This window comes from Solanum stenotomum, chromosome 9 (assembly GCF_019186545.1).
Source record: "Solanum stenotomum isolate F172 chromosome 9, ASM1918654v1, whole genome shotgun sequence".
Classification (NCBI taxonomy): Eukaryota; Viridiplantae; Streptophyta; class Magnoliopsida; order Solanales; family Solanaceae; genus Solanum; species Solanum stenotomum.
Window position 1 is genome coordinate 42850637 of NC_064290.1, and position 23642 is coordinate 42874278.

At 33.6% G+C, this 23642-nt stretch overlaps 1 protein-coding gene across 1 annotated transcript in view; it reads right to left on the reverse strand.

Moving 5' to 3' along the window:
* Positions 1-3599, reverse strand: part of LOC125876778 (pectinesterase/pectinesterase inhibitor PPE8B-like) — a 10729-nt gene extending 7130 nt beyond the window's left edge. Inside the window, exons 1-2 of the mRNA XM_049558026.1 lie at positions 3086-3599; positions 168-770 (exon numbers count right to left, since the gene is read on the reverse strand). Of these exons, the coding sequence (XP_049413983.1) occupies positions 168-770; positions 3086-3392 (910 nt within the window). The 5' untranslated portion in view covers positions 3393-3599. The remainder of the gene's footprint in view (positions 1-167; positions 771-3085) is intronic.
* Positions 3600-23642: the final 20043 nt, after the last annotated feature.

The following is a 23642-nucleotide window of genomic DNA, read 5'->3' on the forward strand; positions in this document are numbered from 1 at the left end:
ATGGGCCATGTTTAAAAAGCAGAATAAAAATAGTGGTATTTTTATAATCTTATCAATATGCGTCCTATCATTATTAAATAAAAGTGGGGGGATGTTTTGAAATATTGAGTACGTAACTCCACGTGAATTATGATAATATATGACAATAAATGAAAATGAAAACTTACCAAATGTTGCAGATCTATAAGTGGTCCATCCATCAATAAAATTTCTATTCCCAGAAATAATAGTAACATCAATTCCATCACCAATCATCATAATATTCCATTTTTTCTTGCTAATCTCCACATACTCTTTATAAATTCCCTTCTTAATATATATCACAAATCTTTTTGTACTTAATTGTGGTGCTGCATCTATCGCATCTTTAATTCGTGTAAAATTACCAGTTCCGTCAAGAGCTACGACAACGTCTGTAACTACCCCTTTAGTTGGACTTGATGCTTGCAATAACCTTCTATCTTTTGGTTTAATCCACGAAGGAAATGAATTGTTGTCTTCCGTTAATTTTCTTTCTCGGGAGAATTGCCACGGCTTCCCACGTCTGGCATTGGCCTCCGAGGGGAAGACGTTTTTCTTAGGGACGGGGCGGACCATAAGAAGAATGTCGCGGACTAATGAAGTGACTTGGTTGAGACTTCCCGCAACCAAATTCTTGACTAGTCCGTTTGTGCCATCGAATCCTTCGGTGCATGTATCTTGATTAATTAATGCTCCACTTAAATAATTCTTCAAATCTGCACTTAGATTACCTGTACTGTTGTTTTTCCCTGTCCCATCATACCACCAATGTTATTAAAAATGTAATGTTTATGTTTCGAAAATAAATAAATATTAGGAAAAAAAGGTTTGATATATTCCACGTGACACACGTATACCTCGAAAATATAATAAGTTAGGTGATTATTCAATTCATGATTTGACATTTCTTTATTCTAAGTTCACGTTTGTTAAATAGAAGTTTTGTTGGTCTAGCATTTTAAAATGTAATTCTATTTTTAACTGTATATTATTATATTTGTGGTATTTTATACCAACAGTTTCAAACGACTCTAAAGTCGAAACCACTCCAACATTTTTTGGCAAGATTATCCTAGGATCGGATTCTTTGGAATATGGGATATGACATATTAAAGTTAACATAAAGATTACCCCAACAAATTTGAAAATTATGTAAATGTTAGAGTAGATCTCCAATTATTCTTTTTATGATAAAAGATGTAAAAGATTTGAGAAGTATATATACATTTTCTTTTGGGGAAAATTGGTAACATTTGGTACAATCTAGGCAATAATTAAACTGGGTAAATTCTGAAATTGCCTAGAAATATTATTTTTATTTTTTGATACAGTAAAAACATTTTTTTCTCTCCTAATGAAATGACATGTCACAGTATTCCTTTTTTTAGCAATATATTTTTTAACTATTTTAAATCATCCATATTATTTACTCAATAAAAAATTATTACTTTTATATATTGTTAATATATATATATATATATATTGGGGTTAAAATGTCATGTCACATGTTTTAACGAGACTTAAGTGCATGTGGAACAAACTCACAACAAGTCTTCATATTTTGATATCGTTCTATATTATGAATTATGTATATGAATATGTACATTATTTTCCCTACAATTGGGACTATTGGACTTAATTTTAAAATGATGATTTTAACATGAATTTTGCTCTATGAATAGCCCAATGATTGAAAACATGATTTAACGACTTTAAACAAGAATTTCAACTGAACATTGATTTTTTTTAGTTGCCCCTATTATGGTATTACGATTGTGAAATGACTTATGATATGTGATTACTATGCAAGATGACTTATTATGTTCGATTGATTCGTCATGATTACAAATTTTTGTGTTTGGATTAGTCATTGGGAGGATGATATTCAGCTAAAAGGTCAATATTTTGAGTATATTAGGGCTTTAACTGGATTCAAATTCTAGTCTTGCAGGTGGTTCATCTGGCTTGTATCAGTAATACAAGGGCACTTTTACTCCTCATAGATACACTATTAATCATATCCTAATTTTTGTCAATTTCTTAAGATATATATATATAATTTTTTTGAAATTAACGGATTCACGTACATCCCTATATATAAATGTGGATCTGCCTCTGGTCACTCATGAACCCACGCGGGCCCTTACTAGTTCCTCCCTGCCCATATGCCTTCGATTTCAGCTTTTCCTATTCAAATTTGGTTTGACTAGGACGACTTCCTACACACCCTAAACCATATAAATACCCTATAAACATCTTTTACTAGGGGGATTTTCAAATCTAAAGTGGATGTGAAACTCATAAAAAAGTAATAATTCAATATATTTTTGACCATTAGTTTAAAAGAAAAATATTAAAACTTTAAGAAAACCGCCCTCTTTAAGAAAAACTAAAAAAAGCATAAAACAGAGGATTGGAGCTAAAAGCTTTCTATTTGATTTTTAAAGTAGTACTCCTTCCGTCCCTATTTATTTATTAAGTATTTCATAATTCAATTTTTTTAACTTGTCATTTTTGACAAATCAAAGAGGATTGGATTATATCCTCAATTTATTAATATTGAATTAATGTTTTTGAAAAATACAGTAAGTAAATTTGTTTGAGACTCTATCAATTAATAGTAGTATAATAGTAAACTACTATGTGTGTTAGTTTAAAATTTGACAAGTAAATACGAATAGCCGGAGTAGTAAACTTTTATTACTCGAATAAAGCGTAAAACAGGCCTAAAAGATAAAGGAACAAGACAGACACCTATTGCGAATTAAAGGTTTAAAGCGATTATCTCAAAAAGAGCAGAAAAAAATTAAGTGCGTTAACCTTTTCCTAAAGTGCATAACTCATCAAAAATGAACAAATTAAAGATAGGTAATTTTCTTTTTTTTGGTTTTCTAATCAATATCCGGTACCCACATTGAAGTCTCATTAAATCTAGATTCACATCAGGAAGTCAGGTAAAATACTCCCTAAACTCGAAACATCTGATTAAGGACGAAGAAGTACTTATCACTCAATCACAACCTTGATGGTAAAGTTAATACAGTGTAAATAAATAGATAGATACCTTTGGGATTCTGAGAAGCAGTAAGAGTCCAAGTAAGTTCATCTGCTGAGAGATCCAACAGATCAAGACAATCAGAAATGGCATTAGAAAGTCGAAAATCGCCAAAGAAGCTAGCGAATTTTGACACTAACGAAGTGACTTGACGAACAATGTCGATGGTAGACTTAACCGAACCCAAAAACTCGGATGTTGGCACTTGCAAACATTCTGATTGAAAAAAATCCTCATCAGCAGCATAGCACTTCAAAGGACAAGTACTAGTTATACATAAAAGTACCAAAATCACTCCACAAAATAAATTACCCATAATAACGTCCCACACTTAATTTTATAGTAATAATAATGAGCATGCACGTAGTTTAATTTTGGCTAGTAAGCCTATGGATAAAATTTTTGATTGATAATAATGAATTAATAAATATATAGAAGGGGAGGAAGGGGAAAATTTATTGTTATAGTTGGGGGACAGGTGAGAGCATTGAAGAAAGAGATATATATATAAGTAGAAGGGAACGTGCATGGTTTTATGACTCTCACCTCTCGTGTTGACCTATTAGTATACTTCATCAATTTCATAATTATTTATATGGATATAAATCATGTTATTAAGAATAAAAAAAAATTAAAAAAAATTATTTTTAATTATAAAAAGATACTGATATTCTTTTTAATACAGTCTAGAGAAAAAGATGTATCACATAAATTGAGACAAAAAGAATTTTTTCTATTTATTTTTACTTGTGATTTTTAACATATTAAGAAAAAACAATTACTGTATTTTTTCCATGTTTTACGTAAACGTAACATTAATTACTTGTTCCATAAATCATTTTTCAAAACATAATACTCCCTCCGTTTACTTTTACGTGTCACAGTTTGACTTGCCACACCATTAAGAAAATAATGAATGATATAAGTATTTTACCAAACTATCCCCATTAAAAGATGTCTTGGAAAATGATTTGGAAAATAAGTACTCCCTCCATTTCAAATCAATTGAATTGTTGAGGTGTTTCACACCCTTTAAGAAAAGAATATTAAGACATAAATTAGGCATAACTTTCCATTTTTACCCTTATTAATTATTGTCAATTTTATGATTAAAATAGCTAAACATTAATTAATAACTAATTCCAATACTAACTTATGAATGGTAAAATTGGAAGAACATTCTAAAAGTAGTCTTGAAAATTGAACAATTAAGTTAATTTGAAAAATGAAAAATGTCTCAACAATTCAATTAATTTGAACTGGAAGGAATATTTAACGCTGAGAGTAAAACATGAAATAATTTATTGTCTTTTCTTGATATGTCAAAAGTGACTATGAAAATTTATTTTAGAAATAAATGACAAGTAAAAATGAACAGAAAGAGTATTAAACATCAACTAATAGGAATTGATAGTGTGATATAATAGTTATATCAATCATTATTTTTCAAATAAATATATCAAATCCAAATATGACAAGTAAAAATACGTAGATCGGTAGATGACATGCCTTTGAGATTTTGTGGGTTTTTGTGGGCGAAGGGTGTCGGTGACATTGCACCTAAGTTGAAATGTCACTGCTAACAGAACATGAGTAGTGATATTCTAGGACGGTGGTGGGACTAACTTTCGTTTGACGCTGAAACAACTTTCAATTTTAGACAATTATAATTTATTTATTTTTTTTGTATAATTTCATATAGTACGTAGATAAAAAAAATACTATTTTAAAAATATTTATATATAATCTATAATGTGTTCTGCCCCTACTTAGGGGTTTATCCGAACCCCCTTCGGTTAAAAATATTACTATTTATACATGGTTAAAATTATTTTTTAGATATGTATAATAGATGTTGAACTCCCCTTCCACTAGTTCGTGTGTTTACTTCTCATATTTTAAACCTCCTTATTAAAAATCTTGATTCTACCACTAATGGGGTGATAAGGATGAAATGAAAATAAAGTGTGTTGGAGGATGTGAAGGATAATTTTAATATTTATATTTTATCAGAAAAGTTTAAATCTTTTCATTTTTAAGAAACTTGTTCTTTTAGTGAAAATATATTTATTAAAAAAATGTAATCATCCATTCATATGAAAATTAAAATAAATTTTCTGAGTATTTTTTTTTCTCCTACTGAACACACCCTTAATGGGAGCTGCTTCTTGCTTTTTTGACCAAGCTAAGGTTCAACCAAACCAATTTAATGTCTTCTTCTTTCAATTTAAGTGATAGAATTTGAATCTAGCAGGTAATTTTTTCTTTAAAAAAAAAAGACTTGAAGATTTCTGAATTTATATTTCAAAAATATTACTTTTATACATATTTATGAGGTCATAAAATTTTTTATTATAAATAAAAGTAAAAATAAAATTAAAAGGGAGCTCCTAAACTGTCAGAAAATTTTGTCCACAATTTTGCCATAAACATGTAAAAGACCATAATAACCTTTTTCTTTTCAAAGCAAAGTTGAAGTCTTTCCAAAACAAAAATACTGAAATTTAGGATGCATTTATTATTTTCACCACATGAACCTCTTTGGATCCCACCTATTAAAGCATTCAATGGTTTCATTCCTATTTTTAATTCTTTATTCTTCTTTTTTTCTTTGCCAATTTACTTCTTTTTCTTCTTATTATTGTAATATCAAAGTTCCCATCAACACAATTCTTCTTAACATTTCTCTTGAGTCTCTCTACCATTCTCTCAGAGATCCGTAGTATCTTAGGCTAATTTAACATCGCAAAATATTGAGCAAGTTGTGCAAAAACATGAGCCGGTTTTCAAGTGTCACGTGTGCACTTAGTTGAAGACTAAGGACGTGACGTATAATTTTAAAATATTATCAAACATAATTATAATTATAATTTTATAAAAAATTACTAGGGGAATCTTAGTAGCTCAGTTGGTTGGCTACCTGAACTTGAGGGTTCGATTACCCGCCTTATAATTCACTCTCTCATACTCCCTTTCCTTACCCTTAATTGAAAAGAAGGAAAATGGTCAAAATTATCCTCGAACTATTCGAAATAGCTCATATTACCCTTTATGAATGTTTGAGATCAAAACTACCCTTGTCGTCTATGTTTTGGACCACAAATACCTTAAAACGTTATCTTTCTCATATATATTGACATGGCAGTCCACCTAGACAATCCAATATGGCAAAAATCTCTTTCTCTCAATTATGTTGTTCTTCCTTGTTCATCTCTATCACAATTTTTTTTTAATAAAAAATATCAAAAATAGTTCTTTCATTGTTCTTGTTTGAGTTATTTTTCGGACTTTAAAATTCTAATTTCGAAGTCCGCTGAAGTTCGTTTGAGATAGTAGTTGTGTGTTGAATGATGGAGTTCATTGTTTGGATTTTGATGTCATGAGGCTGAAAATTTAATTCTCGAAGTTGAAAGATGTTGTAAAACTCTTAAAGTCATTCTTTTTGTGTTAAACTCAAAAATAGTTACTCATTTGAAAGCTTATGGTGAAAAATTTCTAGCTTTTGTTTGGTTTTTGAAGTGCAAAAATTTGAAGAAACTTAATTGAATGTTATTAAAAATTGCTTGGATATTGCAATTTATTGGAATGTATGCATCCACCTATGTAGATGGGACCAGGTCCTCAACACAGTTACAGTAATAAACAGTAAAGAACAAATACTGAAAGTAAAGATTGATAATCAACTTTACGTGAAAACCTCCTTGCTCAAGGGAGTAAAACCACGACCTATTCTCAATAGGACTTTTCAAACTACTTCCACTAATCTTCTCCAAGCAAAAGTAAAAGCCAGTTTACAAAATGAAATTAGCCTGCTAATCTCCACACTAAGCAATACCTCCTATCACTTAGCTGAGCCAGAGCAGATACAACACTGCCCACTATACTAATCCTAACCGATTAATATATACTTTAGAGTAAGAAACTAAGTTACCCTTAACCTAGTTCTTACAATAATTGACACAACATTTCTTTCACAAGTGAAACGAATCCTACAATATAAGCACGATTACAAGCAATCAAAGTAATAGCTAGTGCAAGAAGCACTTGAAGAAATTGATCAGGTCTCTGTTGTTTTGAAGCTTGAAATATCTCTCTTTGAATGAATAATGAATTTGTTGTTTGAGTGTTGAATATATCAACCATGAAAAGCCATTGTCCAATGTACAAACAACTACTCCGCTTTTGTTTGGTGAAGTACTCTGCAACTTCACCAACTTTCTGACGTGGACAACTTTTACAACTGTTCAGCACTTTGACACTGGACGAGTATTCATACTTTGCAGAGGACCAGGTCCCTGCACTTGTGAGGAGATCATCAAAACATCTAGAAACATAAGCACTTATCACAATTGAAGTTGGAAATTGACATTTAACAACTGAATTCTTAGTTTGAAGATTGATATTTGAATATTTGAGTTGAAATCCCCCAAAAAAATATAAAAAATAGAGTATATGAAGGAGTTCTAAAAAACTTGAAATCTAAAAATCGATTTTGTGAATCTATGACCCCAAAACCCAAACAATGAACTAGATCCCTCAACACGCAATTACAACTTCAAACAAACTTTAGCACACTTTGAAATTGGAGTTCCAAAGTCCGAACAACAACTCAAACAAGAGCAATGGAAAAATTATATTTGATTTTCTTTTTGTGATGGATGAACAAAGAAGAACAACATTATTGAGAGGGAGATTTTTTGTCATGTTGGATTGCTTGGGTGGACTGCTATGTTAGTTCTAATGGTAAAGATAACATTTTAAGGGTATTTGTGGTCCAAAACATAGACAACAAGGGTAGTTTTGATCCCAAACATAATTAAAGGGTATATATGAGGTATTTCGAATAGTTCGAGGGTAATTTTGATCCTCTTTCGTTGAAAAAATAAGAAGCAAATCCCTAAAAAGGGAAATAAAATACGGGTCTAACCCTCGTCCCCTAATGAATGACCATTTGAATTAGACAAGAAAGTACATCGCATTTTTCTTTTTCTTAGGGCGAATGGGAGCCTCGAGTTTAATGTTTTGGATGCACCAAAGATAAATGAACTATTTTTTTTATAAAAAGTAGAAACATATCAATTATTGGGGTTATGTTCTAGTTCAGGTGTTAGAGTTGGGTTCTGAATCGGTTATCAGGGTTGATTACTAAGTCAGAAACTATTTTTCTACTTTCTAGTTAAACATAAAAAATAATTTTTACAAAATATTTTTTCGTTCAACAACCAAACATTAAAAAATATTTTTCGAAAAATATTTACCACTCACAAATCAAACATGAGAGATATGTTAGAAATCAACTTAGTTTTTCAAGGAAACATTTTCCTTCATACCAAACACACCCTAAGGGAAACAATCAATATGCAATGCCTTTTGTAGAACTTAGGCATCTCCAACCCTTTTCTCTATTTCACTCTTCAAATATAGAGTTCTCTATTTTTTCAGACAACCAACTCCAACCCAACTTTCTATTTTACTCTCTAAAAAAGAATCTTTGTCTCTCTCCTCAATATTATATTATTATTTTTATTTCATTCTTATTTTCTTATTTAATAGTATAAATCTCTTCTCTCTTTTTTTCTTCCAAATAATCACTTTTATATAATTTTCATGTGATATAAAATTTTGTTTTTTCAAATTCTTTTTTTAATATAAATTATATTTTATTCTAAATTTCTAAATAACATAAATTGGAAGAAAATATTATATAATATACAAACTAATGAACAATTCAAATAAAAGTGAAATCATTAATGAAATATAATTATATAAACATTACATAAATACCTAACTTTCAATATTATTTACATTGCTCACATAAATGCTCTATTAACACAATATGGAGTTCAAAATGAGCATTTTTGTCCTTAATTTTTTTTTATGTCTAGCTAAAAGTTGTTCAAATCGAAGATTTTCATCTACCACCATTTTTGTTGTTGCAATTGGAGTCTCTACGACATCTTGAATTGGTGCATTAAGATTACATCCATCCTCGATTATCATGTTGTGAAATATAATACATGTAGTCATTATATCATGTAACACTTCCTTTCTCAAAAAACGTGATTCTCCTACAATAATTACAAAACGTGATTGCAAACCTCCGAATACGTTCAACATCTTTTCGGCTTGATTCTTGTTTCATCACGTAATATTTCTTCTTTTGAGAACGTGGATTACGAATTGTTTGAACAATTGTAGACCATTCAAAATTGTGCATTCTTTATAGTGAATAATAATAATAATAAAATCAAATTATATTAAATTGACAAAAAAAGTTTAAAAAATTGAAATATTATTAATTTGGAATGAAAGTAGTATATATTAAATCATATATACATATATTATTAAATATTATATTACATTTAAAAAGAATTACAAATATTAGAGATTTAATTCATAGCCTTATATGAAAAATAATATGTTATTTACAAAATAATTAAAAAAATAATAAAATAATGAAAAAGTGAAATAGAGAGTGTGAATAGTATTTCTCCAAATTTGGAGAACTACTATTCAACTCTCTATATATGGAGAATAAATAGTGAAATAGAGGGTGATTGGAGAACCCATTCTCTATTTTACTCTCCAAATATAGAGAATTGAGAGTAAAATAGAGTGGGGTTGGAGATGGTAAGTTTCTTTAATTTTTTACCAGGAAAGTCATTTCCCTATTTATTAAAAAACTTATTTTTCAATGTTTTTGATAAATTTAAGCAACAAAACATAAAGAGATTGAAAAACATTTGTGTATTTTCCTCGGTACCGGACACACCCTGAGGGTTCATTGATAGAACATATTAGGAAAAATAATGCATGCATTAGCTTTATGTATAAGTAATACTTTGTTTGGTATACTTTCTCAACCTATATATAATTAATATATTCTATTTGGTATTAAAGTGTGTATAACTAATACATGATAATTCATGATATTAGTAATGCAAATAGTTTAATGCATGTGGGTTAAAGCTACAATTGCCCATCAAAACTTTTTTGTTACGTCATTTTCACCATATTTATGGATGGTATTTTTGTATTTTTTTTTTAAAAAAATTATTCAATGCATGCTATTTTTATTAAATCAAATCAAACATTGCTAAGATAATCTGAGTACAACTATGCAAACATAACTAATAGACATAATACATAAACATGACTCTTAACTTGACTTCAGCTTAGAACTATGCCCTTTAATTTTAGGTGTGCAGAAATAACACTTAACCTGTATAAAATTGAACAAATAGACACATTCATCCTATATGACAATTTTGTGTCGTACGTGCCATCTTACATGCATCATGTCACATAGAACATATGTGTCTACTTATTCAATTTTATACAAGTTTAAGTGTCTACTTGTATACATCTAAAAATAAAAAAATATAACATGTCTAACTAATATATTTTATTCAGCATTATTTTTATACGCTCAGCCAAACGACCCCAAAAGTGAAAAAATATGAGCCATCCAAACATACTTTTGAAGGTTTCCACATATCTAATCTCATTCCGCGTATTTCCACATATCCAAAGAACGCGGAAATCTTAGTAATGCGTGCCAGGCTGCACTATTAATTCTTATAGCTACAAAGTTACAAACCAACTTTTTGAGTCCCTACTATTAATCTCCTTTGAATAAATACTTTGTTAGCTTTACTTTGAATTTTTTGCCAAAATCATTATTAAATTATACCCTAAGATTAAACTACATCCTTCAAGTATTTAAAAATTGAACAATTTTCATCCTTCTACTTGAATTTATTAGAAAACTAACAGATTCCACAAAAATCAAGTCATCCCTTCGTAATTATTATTCTTACATAAACCAAAAATATTATTGTGAACTTTTTCGGTAATTGAGTTTAGCATTATGCAAAATCTTTTAATTTGACAGTTTTTTCATTTATTTTCATTTAATTTGATATTAAAAATATTATTAGATGAAATATATTTCTTCTCAATTGAATATACTAGAAGCGATGTTTGTCGGGGACTTCCGCTTCTAATAATGTAGAATGAAACTCAAATGCAAGACATGATCAATATTTTGATCACTTCAATATCAGATATGCCCAAAAATTTAGTGATCTAAATACAGTTTGGTTTTGAAAAAGGTAAAGATAATTAAACTTCAGCTTATTTCCATTACTAAATGAGAAAAAGAGCAAATCATGTATCCTAAGTATTCCTCACACCTTCCAAACATTTTTGGTTTTAGTAAGCAATGGTGTCTAAGATTTTTAATATTTATTTTAGGAACTTTTTATAGCAGGTAATGAAATTATGCAAGAAAACTTTTGTTGATAGTCACGTGAACTGCTCATGTTTTTGTAGGATCCCTTAGTTTTTTGACGATATCTAACAGAGGGATGAAAATTGTTAACTTTCAAATACTTAGAGGATATTTTTTGCCAAAAAAAATATTTTAAGTATGTTGTTTACGTTGGTGATATAGTATAAAAATGTTTTTGGCTAAAACCTCACTTTACTTTATGCCTAAGCTCTTTTTTCAATATTATTCTTTTCATCTTTTTTTTGTACTACTTTTAATCCCAAAAGTTATATAAAAGAATGAAATGCTGCCTTTCCAAACTGTTTCAAGCCCATGCATGTTCTGAGGTTGGGACCCATTTGGTGAATAACTAATACGTCCTCCATTTATCATTTATAAAAGAATGACGTATGACTTGATATCGAGTTTTGTAAAAAGAAAGATTTTTCAGTTTTGTCTTATAAATTAAAATTATGGTAAATATATCAAAATATCTTTTAGTCTTGTGGTATTAAACATGTCATGTGGAAAGTTGAAATTAAAATATTGTCAAAAAGGATCATTCTTTTTAAATTGACAAAAAAAAGAAAATGAGTCATTCTTTTTTTAAACGGGAGGAATACAACTTTTGGAGGACTAGTTAATTAGCCCATTTAATTTGTATCCTTTCGATCCATTTTACTTATTCATCACCTACTCCCTCTTTTTTAATTATGTGACACATTTTTAAAAATATTTTATTTTAAAAAATGTCATTTGTATCAAGTCAAACAATGACACATAAATTGGGACAAGAAGAATATCACTTTATTTATTTAAGGAAAAATCACCCCGGCAACTAATATGACCTTATCTATATCAATATAAAACATAAATATAAATATTTGGTTTATCAAAATATCCTTTAAATATTGAATGACTTTTATAACGTTAATGAGCTCTAATCCTTTTTTTATTGAACATATGAAAATATCCTTTAAACATTGATGACTTTTATACCCTCACTGAACTCTAATTCTATTTCTTATTTGATCATTTGTGAGGATCCTACCAATGATTATTTCTCCTAATCATGTTGGATTTGTAAAAGGAAGAAGTATAACTAAGAATGTATTGTTGGCACATGAGATAATCAGAGATATACTCTTAGAAGCAAACAACAATGTGATGGTTAAAGCTTCATATGACTAAGGCATATGATATGATTTCATGAATTTTTGTGACTAAAATATTAAGTTTGGGTTTTCAAATATAATCATTGATATGGTTTGTAGATTATTATCTAATAATTGGTATTCAGTGTTAGTCAATGATTAGTCACATCATTTTTTCACTTGACAAGAGGATCCGATTTCTCCCATCTTGTTCATTATTGTTGTTGAGGTTTTCTCTAAGAATCTGAATCAAGTCAATGAGGAGGAAGAATTCAAAGGGTTTGAACTCCCAAAATGGATCCCAAAAATTAATTATCTTTCATATGCAAATGATACAATTATATTTGGCTCAGGAGATCAAAAGAGGTCAAAGACAAGAGTTACTTTTATCTACATGATAAGACTCCTCTAATTATAGTTTCTATAAGCATTATTAAAAAAAAATAAAATAGAATTAGCTACAAATTTCATCACTAGTCTATCACTATTTCACTTGTAGCTATTAGAAATCTGTCACTAAATAGGATTAACATTAAATTTTGCTGTTTAGCTACAAAATTTGTCGATCGCTAAATTTAATTTTTTTAATAATAAAGGCTGAGAAGTCTTATAGGAATCAAATAAGGAAACTTTCCGTTCACCTATCTGGGTTGTCCGATCTTCTATGTTATAATGGGAGAAAGAATAAAGGGCATTTTGAAGATTTGGTTAGAAAGGTGGCAAGAAGGATCCTGGTAGAATTGTTTTTTTAATTATTTGAAGTTAGAAAGGTGGCAAGAAGGATCACGTCCACATTTAATGATAACTAGATTATAATTGAATGTTTTACATGATTGCTAACTAGATTATTTCTAAATCACAAATTCCTGTGGGTTCGACATACAACTATTTTGAGTCTCTATATTATTTGCACGACCACATACAGTTAGATGTCTTTTGAAAGTGGATAAGTGTTTGTTCAAACTTCATCTATGAAAATTCAGTGTTAGCGCTCTACTTGGTGTGCCGCGTCAGCTTTTCTAGGGTAATGAATGGTGTGTTGTGCCACAAGCTATCCTAGAGATTTTTCTTGCAAAGTCCAAGCCCAAGTTCAACAAGGATTGAGGGCTATTTTCTATAAATATAAGGGGAACTTTCGCATATAGTCACTGAAAAATAACTTAATTACGCTTCATAGCTATAATTTGTTAATTATGATTCGTAGCTACATGTTATAGGCAGGAGAGTGGCGAGCGAGATTGGGAGAGGGAGGAGAGAGGCGAGCGAGAGAGGGTAGAGAGTGGGAGAGAGGTGAATTGTATATATATATCGGTTAGATAATTGTATTTATGTAACTGGTATACATATGTATTTGTATATTTGGTGAGCGAGATTGGGAGAGGGAGGAGAGAGGCGAGCAAGAGAGGGCAATAATTTGTATAATTCGCATCTCGTTTGTATCATTCATGTGTTTTCGTATAATTGAGTAAGACAAACCCTGGAATTATACAAATATGATAAAACTCGAAATAACGAATTGATACAAACATAAACATATGAGTTTTAAACAGTTATACAAATTACATTATATATATTATATTATACAAAATCTTAAAACTACACGTTCATACAAACTTTAAAAATTTATACAAAAAAAGATTGAATGTATATGGTGATAAAGCTTAAAAACCAAAGAAAATTATCGCCATATACAAATACAAACCATCGTATACAAATACAAATCAAACGAAGAATTGTTAATTGTGAATTAGACTGTTGGAATGTATGCGTCCACTAACTACGATGGGACCATGTCCTTTACATAGTAATGATGCACAAATGTAAATACAGAATGTAAAGACACAAAACTTTTACGTGGAAACCTCCTTGCTCAAGGGAGTAAAACCACGACCTGTCTCACATGATTTTCAAACTATTTTCACTAATCTTCACAAGTAAAAGAGAAACACAGTTTACAGCCACACAATGAGATTAACCTCTTAATCTCAATACTAGGTAATACCACCTATTAATTAACTGAGCCTAAGCAATGCCTGCATTGCCCACTAAACTAATCTTAACTAATTAATATAGACTTTTTTGTAAGACACAAGGTTGCCCTCAACTATGTGCTTACAATGATTCACACAAGTTTTGAAACGTTTCTATCAAAGTGAAACGAATCCTACAAGTTAAGCACAAATACAAGCAATCAAAATAACAACAGGTTCAAGAAGTAAATCGTCAGTCTATGAGGTCCCTTGTTGTTTTGTTGAAGCTTGAATTTTCTCTCTTTGAATGAATAATTTGATATGTTGTTTGTCATGTTGAATATATCAACCATAAAGAATTATTAACCATTGGACAAACAACCTCGTCCATTCTGATTGGTTCAATACGCTGACAACCTCATTAACCTCTGACACGTCAGCTTTCCAGTTGTATAGCACATTGTCTTGGACGAGAACACTCTGCAGAGGACCGGGTCTCTGCATTTGTGAGGATCATCAAAACATCTGGAAACAGTAAGACTTATCATTTTCCCCTGTTTTGATGATGACAAACAACTTCCTCACTTGAGTTATCATTCACTCAAAGTGCATCAGTTCCCCTATCAATATTCCCCCTGTTNTTTACAGCCACACAATGAGATTAACCTCCTAATCTCAATACTAAGTAATACCACCTATTAATTAACTGAGCGTAAGCAATACCTGCATTTCCCACTAAACTAATCTTAACTAATTAATATAGACTTTTTCGTAAGACACAAGGTTGCCCTCAACTATGTGCTTACAATGATTCACACTAGTTTTGAAACGTTTCTATCAAAGTGAAACGAATCCTACAAGTTAAGCACAAATACAAGCAATCAAAATAACAATAGGTTCAGAAAGTAAATCGTCAGTCTATGAGGTCCCTTGTTGTTTTGTTGAAGCTTGAATTTTCTCTCTTTGAATGAATAATTTGATATGTTGTTTGTCATGTTGAATATATCAATTATAAAGAAATATTAACCGTTGGACAAACAACCTCGTCCATTCTGATTGGTTCAGTACGCTGACAACCTCATTAACCTCTGACACGACAGCTTTCCAGTTGTATAGCACATTGTCCTGGACGAGAACACTCTGCAGAGGACCGGGTCCCTGCATTTGTAAGGATCATCAAAACATCTGGAAATAGTAAGACTTATCGTTTTCCCCTATTTTGATGATGACAAACAACTTCCTCACTTGAGCTATCATTCATTCAAAGTGCATCAGTTCCCCTATCAATATTCCTTCTGTTTCAGTTCCCCCTTTCACTAAACTCTAATTTCACAACCCAATTTACAATCAATTCCCCCTTTTGACATCATTGAAAATGAGTGACAGTAAACATATGCAAGATGCATGCAAACGTTAGGAATTCAGGGCTATGAGCCACACAGTACATGTACAAGTAAGCAGAAATAGAGAAGATAAAAGCATACTAGTCAGGGCAAAAAGAGATTATATCATTAGATCACTAATGCTGACCACAAGGTTCTATCAAAACAGTACACTTTGCCACAAGAACTGAAAAGAGAAACCATCATAGACACAAAAAGACATAATAAAACTTGGATGTAGGACATATTTAGAACGCAAGGAGATGAGGAAGTAAGGACCGCAACAATAGGGTCATGCGATTATTAGCATCGACGTGTGCCTGGAGTAGTTTCTTGTTGAGAGCCTGAACTTCTTCACTGAGTGAGGCATTTGTCTTCAACAGCTGGGCATTTTCAGCTTTCAATTTGTCGACTTTTTCCTGACCCACAAAACTGGTACCAGGTCCCTTAGAAATAGTATGTTGCATCTGAGCCTTAAGTCACACAATCTCAACCTCATTTACATTCAAGGTTATTGTAAGATCATTTAGCTCCCGCTTGAGAGATTCTTGTTGCTCAAGAAGATCAGACACATGAGACTTACCCTTGACCTTCCCTTCAGCACATTTACATTCCAAAAGGGTTGCCGGAGAAAACATATGCTTCACAGTATCAGGTACTCCTCTGCCAAAAGCTACACCAAAATGCTCAAACACATAGTTCAGTAGGTACCCATAAGGTTTGCAATGTCTGGCATTTTTCCAAGTCATCACCCTGTGCATATATTCAAGCATTGTTGCTGGAAGGTTAATAGCCTCAAGTTCATCCAACTGTTCCATATGGAACAAATCTGCGGCAGAGGCTACAGTTCTCTTCTCACTCCTTGGCACCAAGACCTTGTTGATGAACTCAAACAACAATTGATACTCTCCCCTTAGGAATTGCATAGGTAGACCCACATGTTTTATGTCCCCACGTTTGGTAGCCCTTTGAACAAAGTCACTAGAAGGTTTGCAACCCTCAATGGACCGGATCCCTAATGAAGGAACGCCCAAAATGATTCCCAAGCTTTTTTCATTCACAAAAATCTCCCCCCCCCCCGGAACTGTTGTCTTGATGCCTCCATCATTAAGAAACTCCATCTTGTAGTAGAATTCTCGCATCTCTGGCTCGTGCAAATAAGGTGCTGGAGCTTCAAACAAGTGTTCTAAACTTTACAACAACACAAAATAAAAAAGAGTAGACATACCATATTCTGTGAGGATTTCTGGATCAAACACTCTGCCGTTCAACACCTTTTGTTTTTCGAGTTCAGCAATACGCTCTTCTCTTGTCAACTTCCTTCCCTCGACTTGCTTCTGAACGATCGTACCTGGTCCCTTACTAGATTTTGGTTTAGAATGAGCCTTTTTAGTGACAGGTGATTTCTTCACAGACTTAGGATCCCCTTTAGTTTTGACCCATTCATTTTCTGCCTCTTTCTTTCATTTGGCCAGTGCTCTATCCATATCTTCAGATTCTGTTTCACTCGAGCCTATATGTTAAGGCGTTGAGGTAGGTTCCTCAGCAGGCACATGAAGATCCCTTCTTCGTCTTTGATTTCTCTCTGTTTGGACCTCGTTTGCCACCAAAGCATCGCTTAGTAGTTTTTGTACCTCCCATCTAGTTGTATATCTCCTTTTGTCCCCTTTGGTGTGGGACTCCACCATTTCTCCTTTTCCCTTTCTTTTTATTTTCCTTTCAGATTCAGTAGGCTCATCCTCAAATTTAGTCTCAAGTACGGCATTAACTACTTCTAGATCTGAGACAACCATAGTCGAAGCATTTGCACCTCGAACCCCTTTTCTATGCCAGACTAGAGGAGTTTCTTGTTCGACCTCTTCCTCACTTTCAACCCCAAAGGATTTTGGAGTTTGGTCGAACACTGGTTGAACATTGTGAGGGACCCATTCCGGCGATTTGCACTCTTGTTCTAAAAGTGTTGGTTGAATATCCCCTCTTAGAGAAGCCAAACTTTGTACGGCCACCAATTCCTCTGCCACTGCTAAATTGTTAGATTATATACCCTTGCCCTCATGCAAATCCCCTTCAAACAATCTTTCAGACATGGTAGATGACATAGGCCCTGGTTAAGACACAACTTCTAGATTTTTAGAAGGTGTCTCAAGGGTTGGCTTCATAACTGATTGGGCTTCAAAATTCTTTGAATCTTTGTCTGACAGAACCAGAGTTGGATCAAGGCAAGGTATCCTCAAGGTTGATTTCAGGAGAATCTAACACTTCAGTGTGGGGTGTGATAGATTCATCAGTTTCACCAATCCCACAAACTGGTGTGGACGGAGATCCTTCAAGTGGAGTAATTGAGAAATTGAATGAACTGGGTTTTCAATTTCTTGGGAGAGAGGAGATTTTGAGGAAGAAGAAGAGTTTGACATTTTCTCAGACAACAAGAGGAAGACAGTTGACAACTTAGTGAGAGAATTTGAAGAGCATAGGAAAGAATTTATGAGTGTTGAATTCTCTTAAAATGTTGTATTTAACAAGGTATCGGGTCCCTGAATAGTAGTGACTCCTGGTTTTTAAACTGAAAAGACGTCTGTAACTAACACAAGGAATAGGGAGAAGACACATGGCAGTGACTGTTGATAGAAAACTATGTAGTAAAAGTGATACTAACCTTTTGAGGGACCATGTCCCTCTCTATAGATAGCCCTGCCTGTTATGGTTAGATGTTCCCTTTAACCAACATGCCATAAGTGTGTGCCTGTAGTGAGGCACCAGATGTGAAATCATAAATGATAAGCAATACAACAAGCATAGATACCTGCCCTCCCTAACTTAGTCAAGGGAGAGATTTCATGCAAACTAGTTGTTGTGGAATCAGGTGATCTTGTGCATCCCTAACTTCAATCTATTCTTGACGAAGTTTTCTTTGCTCAATGCCTTGGTAAAGATATCAACCACTTGATTTTCTGTCTTGCAGTACCTCATTGCCACATTGTTCTTCTCAACATTATCTCTTAGAAAGTGGTGCCTCACATCTATGTGTTTGGTCCTCTTATGCTGGACAGGATTCTTGGCCATATTCATTGCACTAGTATTGTCTCATATAAGAGGAATAGTGTCTGTGAGAACACCAAAATCTTTGAGTTGATGCTTGATCTACAAGAGTTGAGCACATCATGATGCAGCAACCACGTACTCCACTTCTGCAGTTGATAAAGCCAGTGAATTCTTCCTCTTGGTTCCCCATGAAATTAGTGATGACCCTAAGAAATGAGCCATGCCTAAAGTGCTCTTTCGATCAATAAGAAAACCTGCATAATCAGCATTAACATATCCAATTAAATTAAAGGAGTCGCTAGAAGGATAGAAAAGGACAAGGTCTTGTGTTCCCTTCAAGTATCTTAGTATTCGCTTGGCTGCCTTCAAGTGTGATTCCTTTGGAGCTTCTTGGAACCTGGCACACATCCTATACTGAAGACTATATCTAGCATGCTGGCAGTGAGATAGAGAAGTGCCCAATGATTCCCCTTTACATGGTCTGATTCACATCAACCCCTTTTTCATCCATATCAAGACCGACGCTTGTGCTCATGGGAATGTCAAGAACTTTGGTCTCGATAATGCTGAATTTCTTAAGCAGTTCTGTTATATACTTCTCTTGGCATATTGATGCGCCCTGAGGGGACTATTTAATTTGCAAGCCCAAGAAGAATGTAAGCTCTCCCATCATGCTCATTTCAAATTCGCTACTCATTAAGGCTGCAAACTCCTTGCATAGAGAATCTGAAGTGGCTCCAACAATAATATCATCTACATATACCTGCACAATCAGAAGCTCCTTACCTATGGACTTCAAGAACGAGGTGTTGTCAATTTTACCTCTTTTAAAACCGTTTGCCAGAAGGAATTTTGACAGGCGCTCATACCAAGCTCTAGGCTTGTTTTAAACCATACAGGGCTTTATCAAGCTTTAGCACATGATTTGGCAGATCAACATCTTCAAAACCTGGAGGTTATTTTACATTTATCTCCTCTTTCAGATACCCATTCAGAAAAGCACTTTTAACATCCATTTGAAACAGCTTGAACTCCATATAGGTAGCAAAGGCTATTAAAATTTTGATGGCTTCCATCCTGGATACAGGTGCAAAGGTCTCATCATAATCAATCCCTTCCTCTTGATTATACCTTCGTACCACTAGTCTTGACTTATTTTGAGTGATAGTTCCATGCTCATCAAGCTTGTTTCTGAACACTCATATGGTCCCAATAATAGTTCTATTGAGAGGTCTGGGGACCAGGTGCCACACTTTGCTCCTTTCAAGCTGATGAAGTTCTTCATGCATTGATGTTACCCAGTCAGCATCCTTTAAGGCCTCATTGATGTTCCTGAGTTCAATAGTGGATATGAAGGCGGAGAAGGCAACTAGATTCCTTGTTTTGGATCTAGTCTGTATTCTAGAGTCAAGTGGAGAAAGGCAACAATCTATCTCTCTGGGGATACGAAGAATATTTGAAACGACTTTTGAACCATCACACGGATTGTCTAGAGGGTGAGAAGATTGATGTTTCCATCTAGACTTTTTTGTTATCTCCTCATCAAAATCAACAACAAATTTATCTTTTTTAGGTTCTTTGTTCTGAGAGTCTCCCTCCTGAGTTGTACCAGAGGGACCAGGTTCCTCTGTGGGCTCTGCATTGTTTTCTTCATTTGAAGTATGTTCAACTACAGGAGTTTGGATTACCCTACCTTGTTGACCCTCCATTTGTTCCTCAAATTCAATGTCCTCACTATGTTTAGCATTGTTCAGATCATCAGATTTATCAAATATCACATGCACACTTTCTTCCACACACAACGTTCTTTTATTGAAAACTCTGTATGCTTTGTTGGTTAAGGAATAACTGACAAACACAACTTCATCACTCATTGCATCAAACTTGCCAAGATCATCCTTTCTATTGTTCAATACAAAGCACTTGCAACCAAAAGCTTTTAGGTGACTAAGTGATGGTTTCCTTCCATTCAACAGCTCATAGGGGGTCTTCTTGATTACTGACCTGATGAGACATCTGTTGGTAACATATCAAGCTGTGTTGATTGTTTCAGCCCAAAAGTTTATTGCAAGTCCTGAGTCAATCAACATGGTTCTCTCGATATTCACCAGGGTTTTGTTCTTCCTTTCCACAACCCCATTTTGCTGAGAAGTTCTGGGAGCAAAGAAATTGTGATGAATCCCACTGTCAGCACAGAAGCCTTTAATTTGGACATTTTCAAATTTTGTGCCATGGTATGATCTGATACTTGTAATCTTGCAGTTTATCTTTAGCTGAATTGCTTTAGAAAAAGTGATTAGTACTCCAGTTGTCTAGTCCTTGGTCCGCAAGAACATGTTCCAGGTGAATCTTGAGAAATCATCAACAATCACTAGGATGTACTTCTTACCTCCTCTACTCTGAATTTTAATAGGTCCACACAGATCCATGTATAGCAGTTCTAGTGGTCTGGTTGTGCTGATGTTTTTCTTTGGCTTGAAAGATGATCTCATTTTCTTCCCCCCTTACACAGGCATCACAAACTTTGTTGTCAGAAAGCTTCAGCTTAGGCAATTTACAAACTAGGTCCCTGCAACAGGTTTGTTCAGCAAAGACGAGCTCACATGTCCTAGTCTTCTGTGCCACAAATTTGCATTATCAGTCTGAGCACTTAGACATGTGAGTCTATCCCCTTCTATTGAGTCAAAACTGCAAATACATATTTTTGACTCGTTTGGCTGGCATAACAACTTTATTAGTAAGACAGTTAGTAACTATGCACCTGTCTAACATAAATTTAACTTAATTTCCTTTGTCACGGATTTGAGATATACTTAGCAAATTATATTTCAACCCATTCACATAGTGAACATTGCCTATAGAATGTTCTGCTGATCTTCCAATTCTCCTAATACCTAGAATAAACCCCTTTTTCCAATCACCAAATGACACACCACCGCCCTGGTGTGCTTCCAAAGAGATGAAGTTTTAAGTATCTCCAGTCATATGTTTCGAGCAGCCACTGTCCATGTACCAGCATTGACTGCTTCCTCTCTTCTCATTCTGGTTCTCTTCATCATCTGATTTTGCCATCAGTGAGAATATGGAGTTGAACACCGTTTCATCATCATTGACAACCATCATCGAGACGTCTCCATGACTGTCTTCTTCTTCCTTAGAGTCGCTAGAGGCATTTCCCCATACTGCAAACGCCTTCTTCACAACTTGATCAGCATAGGCCTTTCTTTTAGCATGGTCAGGGACCTGGTCCCTTCTCCGAGGTTTGAAATCCTGAGTTTCCTTCTTCTGGCTCTGACAGTCCTTCATGAAATGTCCAGGCTTTTCACATTTGTGGCAAAGATCATTTGCATTTGCCACTCTGCTTGTAGACCCTTTCTTATGGAACCGTTAATGTTTTTTAAATATCTTCTAGAACCTTCTAGTTAAGTAGGCCATCTCATCCTCCTCTTTTGACCCATCATTCTGATACATCTTCAACGTTACTGATTTCTCTTTATTTCCTTCCTTCATAGTTGAACCTCGCTGCCTGTTCAGCTCGTAGGTTTGCAAGTTTCCGATCAAATCATCCATTGTAAACACTTTTAGGTCCCTTGCCTCAGTGATTGCATTCACTTTACTTTCCCAGGATTTGGGAAGAACTCTGAGAACCTTTCGAACTTGTTTGCTTGGGTGAATGGGTTCACCAAGGCATCTTAGTTCGTTTGTGATGGAAGTGAACCTTGTATGTATCTCATGAATGGTTTCTCCTTCCTTCATGCAGAAGTTCCCGTACTGGGTTATCAACATGTCTACTTTAGACTCCTTGACTTGGGGGGCTCCTTTGTGGGCTGTTTTTAAAACAGTCCCAGATTTCTTTTGTTGTTTCGCAAGCTGAAATCCTATTATACTCATCAGGACCAATCCCACAAACCAGCAACTTCTTGGCTTTACAGTTCTTCTCTATTTTCTTCCGGTCAGCCTCATCATATTCTCTTCTGGTCTTTGGGATCACTTTTGTAAGTTCTCTTTCTTTTACGTCTTTGGTGGGAATGTATGGTCCATCAAGTATCACGTCTCACAGCTCAATGTCTTCTGCATTGATGTAATCATGCATTCGTGTCTTCCACCATCCATAGAAGCAGGGTGGATGGGTGGTAGAATGTCCTTCCTCTAGACTCAGCGGAGCTGCCATTCCTGGAGGATCTTTCTTCTCTTGGTGTTAACCAGATAAAGAAGTCGCTGCTCTGATACCACTTGTTGGAATGTATTCGTCCACTAACTACGATGGGACCAGGTCCTTTACACAGTAATGATGCACAAATGTAAATACAGAAAGTAAAGAGAAGACACAAAAATTTACGTGGAAACCTCCTTGCTCAAGGGAGTAAAACCACAACCTGTCTCACAGGTTTTTCAAACTGTTTTCACTAATCATCACAACCAACACAGTTTACAGCCACACAATGAGATTAACCTCCTAATCTCAATACTAAGTAATACCACATATTACTTAACTAAGTCTAAGCAATGCCTGCATTGCCCACTATATTAATCCTAAGTAATTAATATAGACTTTTCTGTAAGACACAAGGTTGCCCTCAACTATGTGCTTACAATGATTCACACAAGTTTTGAAATGTTTCTATCAAAGTGAAATGAATACTACTAGTTAAGCACAAATACAAGCAATCAAAATAACAACAGGTTCAGGAAGCAAATCGTTAGTCTATGAGGTCCCTTGTTGTTTTGTTGAAGCTTGAGCTTTCT